The sequence below is a fragment of the Symphodus melops genome (assembly GCF_947650265.1).
Source record: "Symphodus melops genome assembly, chromosome: 6".
Taxonomy (NCBI): Eukaryota; Metazoa; Chordata; class Actinopteri; order Labriformes; family Labridae; genus Symphodus; species Symphodus melops.
In genome coordinates this window covers 22449593-22464877 of record NC_136696.1, presented here as the reverse complement: position 1 = coordinate 22464877, position 15285 = coordinate 22449593, and the positions used below count along the sequence as shown (strand labels likewise).

General features: G+C 42.7%; 1 protein-coding gene across 12 annotated transcripts in view; it reads right to left on the bottom strand.

The window, feature by feature from the left end:
• Positions 1–15285, bottom strand: part of srpk2 (SRSF protein kinase 2) — a 65877-nt gene that overhangs the window by 33644 nt on the left and 16948 nt on the right. For 4 of the 12 annotated variants that reach the window (XM_079345432.1, XM_079345436.1, XM_079345430.1 and 1 more), the window contains exon 1: positions 12220–12976. The exons of 7 other annotated variants lie outside the window; for them this stretch is intronic. In XM_079345432.1, coding sequence (XP_079201558.1) covers positions 12220–12257 — 38 coding nt within the window. In that variant the 5' untranslated portion in view covers positions 12258–12976. Of the gene's footprint in view, positions 1–12219; positions 12978–15285 lie in introns of those variants that run through there. One more of the 12 variants, XM_079345433.1, reaches the window with a different exon arrangement.

The following is a 15285-nucleotide window of genomic DNA, read 5'->3' as shown; positions in this document are numbered from 1 at the left end:
CCAGAAAAGCACAAAGAAGCTGATTCTGCATCAGTGGTGTAAAGGACTACTTTATCTCATTCTGCATGGTGCTCACGGTGGCTTAGAGAGGCCAAAAAGCAGCAGAGGCCTTCGCCCTTTGATCTCTCTAGTGCTCTGAACACCATCCAGCCCTTTTAACTTGGCAAGAGGCTCTCAACAATTCAGGTACGCCACGAAATGAGCAGGTTGTGAAGGAATAGGTTGTGTGTTAGGAATGTGTTGTGGATGTGTTGCTGTCGCCACGTGTCCTCCTGACATTTTCCAACAAGCATCAATGGAAACAACAGGCTACAAGTATCTCTCACTGAAGATTAACAGTGACGAAGAAATAAAACAGATACAGATTTAGAAAGACTGAAGATAGACGAACATGGTTAAATCTCTCTTGTTCCTCAGAACATTTTTCATGCAGGTACAGTAGACTTTCATTGAATATTGTATTCTTCATGGATTGCCTTCACGTCTGCAGCCGAGTATTGTTCCTGCAGCAACAATTGGATTTCCTTCATAGATATCACCTGTAACTTTGTAACTAATGATCTCCATCTAATTTGGAAACAAGCAAGATTCAGAATTCAACCCAACAAATGAAATTAAATAAACGTGTTTTATTATCAGCCACTGCATCCTGCAGACATTTCAGTATGAACCTCTTCACTAATCAAATGTAAGACTTGAAAAAAGTGTAAGATAAATGTCAAAAATCTAAAATAAAAGCCATACTTTGGTTATGATAGAAAAGGGATTGCCGTGGTTTGTGCATTTGTCAGTGTCGAGGCTAAGACCTAGTTTCAATGGTGATTAATAGACACAGAAGGACATAAAAGACTGTGCTTTGTGCAGCAGGGCTCAGACCAAACCAATCTATACAGTCTGAATCGACTGCTGCTGAAATTCCCCACAGGCCGCCGACGGATACAGGACCACATGCTACGCAGAATTGACTGAACTCCACAGTGGATACACGATGCAGGGCGTACACACACACACACAAACACACACACACACACACACACACACACACACACACACACTGCAAAAATGCAAACACGTTTGAAGATGATGATGAGCTACAAAAGGCTAATGAGCAGAATCCATACATACACCACCATTACAGCCATGTTGGTGCACTAAAATAAAGCTGCAGCACCGATCTGTGATTGCATGGAAATCCCATTGCGATAAAACCAGCTGACTTGGAATCAAATTTGCATCGGGAAACAGGAGCTCTACATGGCTACCGTGGTGGCATATGTGCAAAAAACACACAGACACACAATGCCTCGAGGCGGTGGAAGTCAAGTGACATGGCTGCAGACCCAGTAGAACAAGCACAATTCTGTCTCCTGAGTGCAAAAATAAAATAAAAAAAACACACCAGCAAAAACTCCAAAACATCCATGCACACTTAGAAAATCATGCTCTCTTTCATGTTTTTTTGCGTGCATCATGTGGGCTTTCTGTGGGGGGAAAAAAAGCCATTAGCCTGGTGTTTATGGCATATTCTGCTAGAAACATCTTCCAGCATTTCTTGCACACAGAGCCGATGGGTATCTGCTGTGTCTTTTATCGTGCACTGTGCACTTTACACTCTCTCTTATATAGTGCACTCATTCTCTGCATTCTGTATTTATACATTCCAATGACGTCAGCCGGCCACAAAGCCTGTTATTGTGGAGGGTTACATCCGCCCACACTTAGTTACAGCAAAGCCTCATGAGAAGCCATGTGTGTGAATGTATGTATGAATTGTAAATTCAGTGATGTATGTGCGCACATCGAGAAGCTTCTCTGCCCCTGTTAACCATGCATAGAAAGAAGAGTCTCTCCTTGGACTCGAAAATGATCAGAATGCATGCGTTTATAATTCTCCAACAAGCCTGCAGTTTAAAATGTTTATTCAGTGTATATGATATAGTACATTGGGATAAATTGAGAGATAAATACAAAGGGCCCCCACGTAATACTAATCCCCTGCAAATAGCCATTAATATAATACATTTAGCACACAAATTAGTAAAAAGACTTTTTGGATACTATTTTGAAAAATTGAGCTTCCCTTTTGTTAGGATTTATCTGAATAAACATCATGGAGCTACATCCATTCAGAGACCAGTTCATCAGGTAGAACAGACAATGAGTTTATGATCCAAAACTCCAATCAAGCTAAAAATAATACATCAAATGTTGTTTTTTTTATATCGCCACAGTCTGACGGAAATTCATCTATGGCGTCTTTATTATTAATACGCGTCTACATCAATGAGGGGATAGATTATGAAAAGACCTCCACAAACATGAAGTAAAATTCTGAACTTTGACATTTTCACCCAAAAACACAAGTTTTGTAAAAGTTTACGTTGAATTCATGTGAGAGCTTTGGCAGAGATCCAAGTGTACCTAATGAAGCTGAATCATGTATAGTTAATAAAATCATAGAATAATAATGATATAGTGTGTGTCTTCGAATGGAAATCAGGCTTCTACATATAAAACTGCTTTGATCGGAATATGGTAAAAAAAAAAAAAAGAGCATGATGGAAAAAAAAAAGTCTTAACAATCTTGTTTCACTTTCTTTGCTCTGTGGTTTGAGACTGTTTCTTTGCTCTAAACTCCCATGGGGCTTCAGTGATTGAAAATCCCCCTCTCGAGCTTAACGTAACAATAATCCTCCTTAAAAGTAATATAACTGTATTAGTTTTCAGAAGCAGGCTCTAAATGATGTCTATTAATTACAGCCAATCAAAGTGAGTGTCAACATTAATGAAGTCTTGATGTATAACATTGCCTTCAACCAACAATAAGCTATTAAATAGGCCTGTCAATCATGATATGGCAACATTAGATATATTTACATTTAGAGTCATATGATATAGATATACCAATGTCTGAACTGTGATCATCACCTTAACATAACCTGGCACTTTATATGTATGTGTGTGTGTGTGTGTGTGTGTGTGTGTGTGTGTGTGTGTGTGTGTGTGTGTGTGTGTGTGTGTGTGTGACATGCGGAATAAAAGTAGTAGTAGTAGTAGTCAGAAGACTAGAAAAGCGCTATACAAGTTCAAGTCCATTTACCATTAACCTTTAAAAAACATCAGACAACATTGTCTGCTACCAATGCACAGTCCCACTCTATTTCTATCATAAAACAATGTGGTGCATTGTTGCACTTCCATGTGAGAAAACAGGAAGCTGGAGCTTGGCCAGTGCATAAATAAAGGTCACTAGTTATCTTATTTGTCCTGTCAATCCAATCCTACTTTTTGCCATCCTCTCAACAAGAACAGGAATCACATTAAAATAAAAGGTTAAGAAACAACCTAACCTCAAAACTCAAATGTACATTCTTTTGACCCTTCCAAAATGAATCCAATTAGTTTTATCAATCCTGCACCTCTTGACACTTTACTTCTCCACTCATTTAACTCAGATTTTTAACCTCTACCTGTTTCGGAAAGCCCTGTGCCGGAGGCGGAGCACGCACAAAGCCAGGCTCCATTTCTTCTTGGTGGTCAAACTTGAATTGAATTCCATTGGGTAAGAAAATGGGATAGATTTATGGACGGACAGAGACCTCAGTGTCTCCTGCTCTCCACTGCAGACTCTAGGATACAGCAGTGGAGGGACCGACCCAGCCTTGAATTCCATCAGAAGTCATGTGGGACTGTGACACCCACCTGCGAAGGATCCATCTCGAAGCCGGATTGAGTTTTGGCACTGACGCAAATACATCTGTAACATAGGCCTGGATGCATATATTGTATACAGACACAAACACAATATCTCACATATCGATCAGAAATGCAACACCCACAGCACATTTCACACCTCTCCGTCGATGACTATTTAAACAAACTGGTTACCTAAGACATGCAGTGTCAGTTAAAGTTCCAGACAACACTGCTTCCAGAAATACTTTATAATATGATTTAAATGTCATCTCATTAGCATGCCTGTGTCTGCAGTCTAAGCTTCACATGCGGCTGTGGACTGAGTGAATCCAGAAGAGCCTCTCGTGTGGGGAGCATGTGGTAAATATAGCCAGTTATAAAAAGATGGATGTCATTTAATTAAATAGAAATAAAGGACCAGGACGGTGACTGACAGTATGATGCAGAAACGTTTTTCAATGACAAAAAGTCTCAATGAGTTAGTAGTTGTTTGTAGTTAAAAACAACAGTATGACATGTTTTGTAAAAGAAGAACCTTCCTAATGCATGTTCAGGACTAAATCAACAGAGAAAAACTACAGACTGTTAATAATGAATAATGAAACCCTTGTGCCATCACCCATTGGTTACTGAAGGAGGCTACTGAAGCACGCAGACAGCGGCCGTCATATTGAAGCCGTCCGTCCGTCTCAAACAAACTTTTTGTCAAGCTTACACCAACTCTGCGCCCAGGTCAGTCAGGTTAGCCTGAATAACTAGTATCCTTTAATAAAATGGTCAGCTATTAAAAAAATAAAAAATAAATAAAAACCTGGTCAGTTTGTGTGGGTTAAAAAATGAGCTATCCAGACCAATTCTCGTTTTTGGAATCAGACTGAAAACATGTTTGTTTGTGCTGTGAAAGTGATCATTTTGAATGTGTATTTTGTGGCCTCTGCAACCAGCCTCGAGTTGACACTCTAGTAACTGCAGGATATTGCACTTCATTTATCAACACTGCAGGTTGGTGCTTGGATAAGAAGCACCACATCCATGCGCCCCTGACACAGCAGGGGGAGCAATTTTGGGGTTAAGTGACTTGCCCAAAGACACATCAGACATGTTGCTTGCAGGAAGGTGGGTATCGAACCCTCGACCTTCCGGGCCGCCCCGCTTTTCTAGACTCTTCCCTGACAGAGGAGCGATGGCCAAACTCAGCCTTGCCATGTGTGCCATCGGTAACAGGATGACACACATCACTATGACTTTATTGGTAATACTCTGTTTCATTGGTGTTTTTTACAATGTGGAAGTGTTTTCAGGGGTCCAGAGCCTGAGAAAGCCCGCCCACTCAGGGCTGAACAACAACAAAAAGCGACCATGCAACAGGAAGACACTTCTTGCACTGTCCTCTCAGACACAACAGATGAATGTTGTTCTCAGTCACGCAGCAGACGAGTGACTCAGTCCTCCAGGGCATAAGGTGCTGCTGAGGGGTTACACGTGTGAGTATGGACATGCTTATGTGTTTGTTTTTGTGGCAGGAGAAAAAAAGTATGCAACGTGCTATCTGTTTCACACAGATGCATACGCCTCCCCACACACACACACAAACACAAACAGGCCATTATCATTCCTCTGCTTCAACGCTGCAGCATCAGTAGAGATTAGTCTCCCGGTGACCTAGCATTACCCAGCACACTGCGCAAGTCTGCAGAGAACCATCTATCTTCTCCCCCCATCTTCCCCCTCCTCTCCTCTCCCTTCTCCTTTTTATCTCCGTCTTTCCAAGGCTCCCAAGCTGTCTCCATCGCCTCTCTCTGGAGGTTTCTGCTGTCCTCTCCTGTTCTTTACTCTCTCTGTCTCTATCTCCGTCTCCCTCTTTCGCTCTCCGGCATTCTTCCGTCTGCTTTATCCTCTTTTTCTCAATTCCTCTGTGGGTTCATATCTCTCTCTCTCTCTCTCTCTCTGTTAGGGTTGTCGCTAAATCCTCTGCTCCTTCTCCTAAAAAAATCCCAAATTCCTCCTCCATCCCTCTCTCTCCTTCCTCCATTTCCTTGTTTCTGCTGTGTATAAATTGCACGGCGAAAGCAGTGAAGTCGACGAAAATATTTAAAAAAGGAGAGAAAAGGGCGCTAGCTGTATGCTAACAATCCACACGGCAGTTTAAGACATCACACAGGAAGACAGGAGAGCATAAGGGAATATTATTCCTCCATTTCTTTCTGTAACGTCTTATTGCATAAAGGGAATACTGCTCATTGTTAGCATTGTTACAATTGCTTATTAAAAACCAATGAGCTCCTGCTGCACAGTAGGTGGCGAACAAAATACAAACAGTGTGAGCCACTTTATGAGCCTTGAGTATGATTGTTATTGTAACCTAATAGCAAACGTTTGTGTGAAGGAAAACGAGAGCAGATTATTAATTTACTCATAACAGTTCAAAACAAACGTTGGTTCATGAAGTGAATGAAGCATGTTTTTAACAAAGTGTGTTTGATAACTCCACTACAGTAGCTCCAGCAGTGAACAGGACTAATCTAAAAAAATAACTATTGCATGAGATCCAGTTCCAACAGAGGAACTAAAAACCTCAAATGAAACAAACACCAATTAATAAATAGGAGACGGAGAGGTAAAATGGCTAAGTAGTTAGGTGAGAATTAAAACGACAGAAGTAGATGAAGTGAAGGATGTAAAAGACAGAGAGGGAAGCGAGTGAGCAATCGGGCATAACTGGAGCAGGCTTGAAAGACTGGAATGCCATAAATGTAAACAAACTGAGTCAACAAGGACTGGGAGTATTTGACCCAAACACACAAAGTCCAGAAAAAGAGGGTAAAAAAAAAAGCTTTACAAAAATGTACTGAAGAAAGGACAGACAAGCTATTTAAGCACATTATAGCCACGTTCAATACACAATGGTCACGTTACCAACAATGGTCAAGACTGGAGTAGCTTTACAACTACAGTATGGAACATTCAGAACTCTAAAAGAGTATCTGTTCAATGTAAAAGGAAGAACACACAAGGCTGAAATTTGTGGGTTTGAGTTGCGTCACTTCAATCAATCAACCTGTACTGATGTCTACTTGTGAGAAAATTGGTCCTGAGCGGTTCTGTGCTAATCATCACATCAACAATTCACTTTAAGGTGAAGCCAAATAGTTTTGTTGTATAATGACAATAAAGGCATTCTATCTATCTAAATCAAGCTAGCGATCACACCAATGTTTATCAATTCAATATCAAATGTAAGATCGCTATAGAATTCATACCAGCTTCTAGAGAATAGCATTTAGCTAAATACTTACAGAGCTGCTATCATGGCTCAACTTCATTACAGCAGGAATGTATCTACCTTATATGTGATAAGCAGAGCTGTGACACACATTCGGGCATCAATAAAGGCTTAATGACAGCTAAACTTTGTTACAGCGCTTTTGTATTTTTTTGCTATTTTAAAAAGGGCCATAGTTTATTTTGTATATCTCTGTACAGTACATCCACTGACGCCACAGTGTGACCTTTCCTCCGAAACATCACTGGCTGAGATCAAAATCCTAACTAGACACAAATAGCAGATCAGGTACCTGGGTCTGGATCATGTGACCAACTACTTGGGGGTATCGATACGGCAATCGTGTTAGACACACCACTCGTGAGGTGTCTTGTTCCCAACTGCTGCAGGTTCGACTCAGTGATTCTTATTACTGGTGGAAATTCACGGTGTTTCGGTGGGGAGGCTGTGCTACGTAGACAGGTTAAACTTGTTTGCTCAGCTTGAAAAATTTCAGAGCAGTTTTGACAACACTAACACCCACATCCAGTTATTTACCGTTGATACAGTAACTGAGGAACAGAAAAAGGTACATGCATAAGGGGATGTCCTTGTCCTCCTGTCCTGACGGAAAATAGTGGCCCAAAAAAAAAAAAGAAAGAGAAAAAAGGTGTTAAAAGAGAAAAAAACAGGTATTCATCTGTTTCTTTCCAGACGTGGGAGGGGGGCTGGTGGGGATAATGGAGGCTGAAAAGCCAGACAGGCAGGGCAAGCAGGCTAGTTAGCAAGCTAGCTCCCTGCCACGCTTCATTAGCTATTGTCATGTCGCTGCATGGCAGGGGCTGCTCACGTTTGTCTGCCTGTGTGTGTGTGTGTGTGTGTGTGTGTGTGTGTGTGTGTGTCTGTAGCCAAGTAGGTCGGACCAGAGAAGATGGTGGAGGCCGCGTAGGCCAGTTAAAGCTGCATAAACACAATGTGTGTGAGTGTGTGTGTGTGTGTGTGTGTGTGCATGTGAAAGCTGCCACGGCCCGTTCTTGCAAAGATAGATGTGACGCTGTGCTGCAGAGTAGGTCTGGCTCACACAGGCACATGAAGCATCAATAGAACACACAAAGACTCATCTCCTGCTCTTTCTGCACACATTTTATCCTCCCTTTTATCTTTTGCCGACGTTTAATCTCTTTCCATTTTGTCCCGGCTCTTTTATAAGAAAAGCACAGCATCCCATAACTACAAATTCAACTTCTTAATATCGTCCTTAATCCCAAGGATATTTCATTACCTAGCACATTTGTCAAACAAAGCTACACCTCATCACATTTGAGAAGTTGAAACTGGCTATTGTTTGGCCTCTTTACTTGAACATTCCAGAAATCACTTTTTCAAAACAGCAACACATTACTATTCATTCAATCAACCATGCAGCTAAAGATTATCTGACACAGCTCTATGTTGAGTATATTTTGGTTTTGACTGTTGATCAGAGAACGTGAGCAAATGTAGGAAATAACTTTAGACTCTTAAAGGCATATTTTACTGTTTTTTTACATTTATAGATCAAGCATTTTGCAAACTGATCAAGAAAAACACTGTCATGATAATCAATGGAAATATTGCTGAGCTTCATGGATATGAAGGTTGAGATTCAACTAGTGTCAAGCAGAAGATGCTCTGCTTGACACCCCGCTCTGTGAAGGTTAGCCGTTTCAGTAACCACAGTAAAAATCATGCATCATCACACTGACAAGGTGCAGATGCATACTACCACCCACTGAAACACACACACACACACACACACACACACACACACACACACACACACAGGAACGCTCAGATCATGCAGATGGATCATGTGCTAATTTCAGACAGTGCTTCCACCTGTCGTCTTTAATCTGCTACCTGCACACTTTGAAGTGGACATAATACTGTCAAAAGCTCGCCTAAGAGCTACACTCTAAAAAAACAGACAATCAGCTTCAAAGGCGAAGAAGTTTACCAAACAATAACCTCTCAGCCCTGCTGTCTTTAACTCGCTACAAGAACTACGAGAAAGCCTTTCAACAAGGCTGCTCAACTCTTGACCTTCGGGTGTTTATTCGTTCAACTTTCCTTTAATCCTTAAAGAAAGTGTCTCCTAAGGACACAAGTAAGCTCTGCGCCCAACAGCGTCAGTTATGACCTACACAGATGAGCAATCACACCGAGGAAAGAAGATTTAAGCTGCTGCTGATGTCAAAACACTAACATATCCTTACACACACACACACACACACACACACACACTCCATCCATCTCCATCTCCACCATGCCTGCAGTGCCAAGTTACACAATTGGGTCGTCTTCCTAACTCAAGTGCTCCAAGAGGGATTTGTCACCGCGCTGCCTCTTTGCTCTTTTCAGGCCCAACTCCATCCATCCTTTTGGTTTGGCACATCAATTATCCAACCTATTCCGCCTTGATGTTGACAAACATATTACTGCACATCCCAAATGAATCACCACAGTGTGTGTGTGTAGGGTGCCTGGGGCCCAGATGCTGCTGTAGACAGAAAAAAAAAACTTCCACAGAGTCCATAAACAAATATAAACAATGAATACAGCGAAAGAATATGTCCAATATCTGAATAATTTCACGATGCTTTTTGTGCATCAATAATCATCAAAGAAAGTCAATCGGATAAAAATTACGGTTATCAGTGAGGCATCTTTCTATATATTATCTTGATGCTCCTAGTTACTAATTTCCCTGTCAATTAAAATTTTAATTCAGACCATAGCCATCTGGTCTGAAGGTAAGAAAACCATCTGCAAAAGAATTGGCATAATTTATTGAATGCTAACATGCTAGCACCACCTGCCTAATGTTCTTAGCTTAACATCCACATACCAGCGCTCAAACCACATTTCATCTTCTGCTCTTTTAGTCTACTACACACACTCCTTATCAATATATCCCATCTCAAGTAATAAACCACTAAAGGAAGATGACATCTTTACAGGGTTCATCATCATCCCTCTGTTTCTAGAGATGCCGACATATATGCACGGATAGAATAAGGGTGCACTTTTTCTATGTAAGCGAGATGTTTTCAATCTGTATGGATACACATTGTATGGCAGCCCAGCTGTCAATGCAAGTCTCACAGAGCTGCACATTCCCCTCTAATCCTCGGTGCCCAGTTCAGCTAGAACTCAGATCAAGCTTGAACCACAAAAGGTATGAGCAGCTAGTCATACCTGATAGTGTGATGAGGTATTTGTAAAATAATGCAGAGTAATAAACCAATTACCTAAAGACGAGTTGTACTAACACCCCTGTTGAGCTATTCTAGTTGACCTGAGATGGAGACCAAGGGGCAGTTGCGTGCTTTGTTGCCGTTGTCATGTGAGATGTGACAGCCGTTACAGGTGGCAGCATTGTGTGTAGCTCTTTGTTGCTACCTGCCATGCAACAAGGGAATGCATTAGTCTTAATTACAGTCAGACCACTTTGACCCACACAATAGAGAAAGGGGGAAACTGGCCAAGTGTTGAAATGCACACACTTCGGCACACCATGCCTGCAAGATGATGCTTTTTATACGCTAGTGTGAGAGGATGCTTTTTTTCAGATGCGACATATATCAGTGCATTTACCCAAAAAGGCCTTTGCACACCATGTGTACCCACTGCCACTTCCTCAATATTAAACTTCACTTCATTTCCATCCAAAGCCTCCACTGTTAATGCTGCTCTCCTCTGTGCCCAACTGTCCATGTCATAATGCTTGATATACTTAGTGCCCATTTACTTGCCTATCTGTGTGCCCACCGCGCTGTGTTTCGAGTGTGCCAGTCTGGGGCCTGGCGCTAGCTTTTGTGGATGGCAGCAGCTCTGCCTGATCGTACTTGGCACAGGATCAGTGGCTACCTGAGTCATCCAGTCTGCCTGCTCCTCACCCTCCAGCACCCGTCAAATCGAGCTCTTTCCGCATTTGCACACTGGAAAAGGAATGTGGGCACACTGAAGACTGATATGAATGGATACGGGTTCCTAAAACGTGCAGAAAAGCGATTCGGACACAGCACACATCACGACTTTGACGTCTCGATTCGCTGCTTGAAACAGAAATGGAACTTCCAACAACGGAGTCTCTTCTCGAAGAAAAAGAAAATACAGTTCACCTTTTTGAATTGACCACCAACTGAAGTCACTCTTTGACCAAAACAACAACAGAGATCAGCTGAATAATCATCAATAACATCACAGAATGTCGTACATCTGAATGGGGGTTTCATGTTCAGCATAAATAGCGACAAATGATAAAAGAGGTCAGGTACTGAATGAGCAAGGCTAGGATACCTCTGAACCGTGGCTCGCATGGCTACACGTGCTCCAAATGTATTGTGAAATATTCTGTAAAGGTATTTCAAAATGATGCTCATGTCTTTGTCTGCATGTTTTTTTTTTCCCTTTTCAATTAGCCACAGATACTGTATCCATGTGACCGGTCATCCCTTGTGACTCTGATTTTCATTACATGTTTCCCTCCACATCAACATTACTTATAGCCGGTGAGAATGTCACACAAATGCCGGGGTGTGCAGGTTGGGAGTTTTTGAGGCATTCAGAGGTGCCATTGCTCAGTAATGCTATGCACTGAGGTGCGTCATGTGGCGAGCTGTTGTCTTGCATCGCTGCTGAGATGCTGCTGCTGCTGCTGCTGCTGTTGGCGCTGCTAATGTTGACGTGTGTTGACACTCTTGCTGTGTAAGCTGTGCGCTCCGACGCCATAAAGAGACAGTGTGTGAGTCTGTGTGTTGGCCTGTGTGTGTGTGTGTGTGTGTTGTCATGGGGGACGTTGCAGCTTCAGTGTATGACGGAGATTATTTTCAACACGAGGTCTAAGCGAGGGGTTGGCTATTTGCTGCATATGTTTCAAGACTGTAAAAGCAGGATGTTCTGTCCTTTTGCACCATGCAACAATGAACAAATGCGTTGTTGTTGTTTTTTACCCCCCCCCCCAGCCCCCCCCCCCCCCCCCACCTCCTCTCCATGCTACAGTCACACTGCTGTGACCCAGACAATAGAAGAAACCAGCACAGGAACCTCAGACAGAGAAAGTCAAAGAGGAGAGGATAGAAAAGATGGAGGGGCTGAGGGGGTTGTGGGTAGGAGAGGAGGAGGCACATAAAACAAGAGGTGGAAGAGAAGGACATGCAGACATACGCAGACATAATGGTGTGAAGTGATAGAGAAGGAGAGAGGGAAGGAGGTGTTACCTTTCAGGGGACGAGGATTTCTCCGAGTTCACGGACATGAGCGGTGCCTGTTAGCCGCTCGCTGGCCGAGGGACCACAGCAGACGGCGAAATAGAACAGAATGCTGCTTTCTCTGGGGTTTTTTTTACACTCTCTCCCTATCTCTCTCTCTCTGCTGTGTGAAGGAGAGGAGAGGGTTACTGCCTCTTCCCCTCCTCCTCCTCCTTCTTCTTCTCCTCCTCGTCCTTTTTCCTCCTCCTCCTCCTCTTCCTCCTCTCTGTCTCTCTTGTCCTCTTGCTCGGAGGAGAAGAAAGGATGGAGGACAAGCTTCAAAAGGGGAAACAAAAAGAGCAGCAACTGTGCACTGCACAATCTGGCTGGATGTGTGTGTGTGTGGAGGTCTGCCTATGTCTGTGTATGTGTGATAGCAAGAGCAGCAATGTCAGTCAGACGCCCCTCCTCATGCCCCTTTCCTCCTTCCTCCCTCCCTTTCCTTCCTTCTTTCCTTCTCCTCTTTCACCTTGCCACTCTTTCACTGTCCCTGCTTTCACTGAAACTCCTTTTTCTCTTTTTGTTTTCCTCTTCCTCCTCTTTGTGTCCTTCCTCTCTGGTGCCGCTGGTTGAACGAGGTGATGAAATGAATACACGGGCTCTGGATCCACAGTGTGTGTGTGTGTGCGTGTGTGTGTGTGTGTGTCTGTCTGTCTGTCTCTTGTCCCTCTATCCCTCCCTTCCTGCTCTCTCTGTCTCGCTGGCTCTATCAGGCCTTCTGCAGCTCTGCACAACAACAGAGCCCAGAGCGAGCTGGAACGTTCCACTTTCAGAACAGGCAGAGGGGTGTCAGCTTGTCACAGCAACAGGAAATATATCTCTTTCTCCTGAGGTGCACTCTCCTCCCCCCTTTTCCCCTCTGAATAGGCCTGCCTCTCTCTACCTCTCTCTCTCTCTCTCTCTCTCTCTCTCTCTCTCTCTACCTCTCTCTCTCTCTATCTCTCTCTCTCCCAATTGCCTTATTACGACATCCTGTATCTCAGGGCAACGCCGCACAGATCTGCCTCGCTCTCTCTCCCCCCTCTCTCTTTTCTTCTCCATCTCCATCTACCCCCGTTTTCTTTCTTTCCAATCCCCCATTTCCCCACCTCTGTGTTTTCGGGATGCTGGGTAATCTTAATACACAATTTGATATTTTGTCCCACCCCCCCGCCCCCCGTCTGTCTCTATTTTCACTGCATCTCTCTAGGCAGATGGGTCTCCTTCTACATGAGTGAACAGCTCACAGAGAGGTAGCCAGAGGGTGTTCCATGATGGGGGTCTGTCTCAATCTCTCAATCTGACCTCTATAATTGTGTGGGTATGTGGCCGTACGTGTGTGCAGCTATATGTACTGTACTGTATGTGTTTTTGTTTGTGTGTGTGTTTGTGCGTGTGTGTGTATAAAAATGCCCAGCAGGGGTTGAAAGGGAGCATCCTGAGGTTAAAGAGGCTAGTCAGCCATATAGCGTGAGAGACAAATAGTGTACAGCATCTACAGCTGAATCAGTATTTCAGCAGTTTGTCAACAATACGATGCAAAACCGTTTCATTATAATTCAAACAACAAATCTATTTGGTTGAATCAATGAAAGAAAGGCATGGTGAGAGAGCTCTGATTGTGTTCTAGGTCATTGCAATATGTTGAGTTCTGCTCTGCTGTGTTGTTAGACTGGTCATCAGCTGGATGAAATGTCTCGTTTTGTCAGGTGTTTATTTTGCTGTGTAAACCAAAAACAGGTTCTCTCATCTGGTCTTTTGTCACGCTTCTCAAATCGCACTGACATCAGTTTGTCAGAAAGACAGTCGGACCACCACTCTGGTCCAGATATATATATACATATATATATATATATACAGTATATAGTGTCACTATGGCAGGTAGGACACACATTCATGTCTCGTGAGTATTTGTTATCACTGTGGTTATCCCTTTGTTTTCATGCAGGGCCATCATGCCTGGTCCGAGGTCTGGCTCTGACCAACACTTTGGTTCATGACTAAATACCAGCAGAACTGGATTTGCTCCATTCCTGAATGTGGCCTCAAACTAAAAACAAAGTCATTTCAGCAGCAGACAAAGTTGCCTCCCCTGCTGCTTTTCGCAAATCTTATTGTTTTTGTAAATTCTTAGCTTTTATAACGAACTACGTTGAAATTTTCATTTGCCATCTTTTATTACTTTTTATACTATTACCATGTGCACCGTGGTTCAGAGAGAAATGACGTTTCTATTGCTCTGTACGTCCAGTCTGTATTGCAACATAGATAAAAAAGTTGAAATGCTGATTGCGAGTTGTCGTGTAAGATCAGGTATCTGAACTGAATTGGGGTTATATTAGCCATCCAGCGAGCCGCTAATCAAACAACAATACATGGTAGAGCTGAAGCTACTCTGGTCTTGGATAGTACATTAAAATAGACATTTTTAAAGAATAAATATTACATATATCTGTAGTTTATCTGTGTTTTGGAAGATTTCAACAAAAACGGAATTGTATCCTGAGTGCATTCCACTACTATCAGAGAAAAAAACACTGTTCAAACATGGATGCATTATATGATTTTTGTTTTGTAGTGATTACAATAAATGTGCATGACAGAATACACTACTATGGAGAAACTAACTAGTACAGAGCAATCTTTCTTCATCATCATCTCATCAGCTGCAGCTGTAAGTTGTTTTTGTTTTTTTTGCACCAGCTGCTGCAGTGTGAATGTTAATAAAAGTGCATTTTCAGAATAAACACTGGAGCCAGACATCTAAATGCTATCAGAGGCTGACAGACAGACGTAAGATAAACCGGCACACAACAATCCCCCATCCTCCTATTTCCATACAGTTCCACTTTCCCACATAAAAGGACTACATTAGGCACACATGTCTCTGAGCCAAACTGTTGTCCTCATTCTCTGTGGATGTGGGCCAATGGGGGGTAAAGTACACACCGGGTCTCTGCGCATCCAGACAGCGAGAGGAATATTGAGCTAATGTGCACTCCACTTTTCATCCATTTCTTTTCCGTAACCTGTTTTTTATCCCCCCCCCCTCCCCCA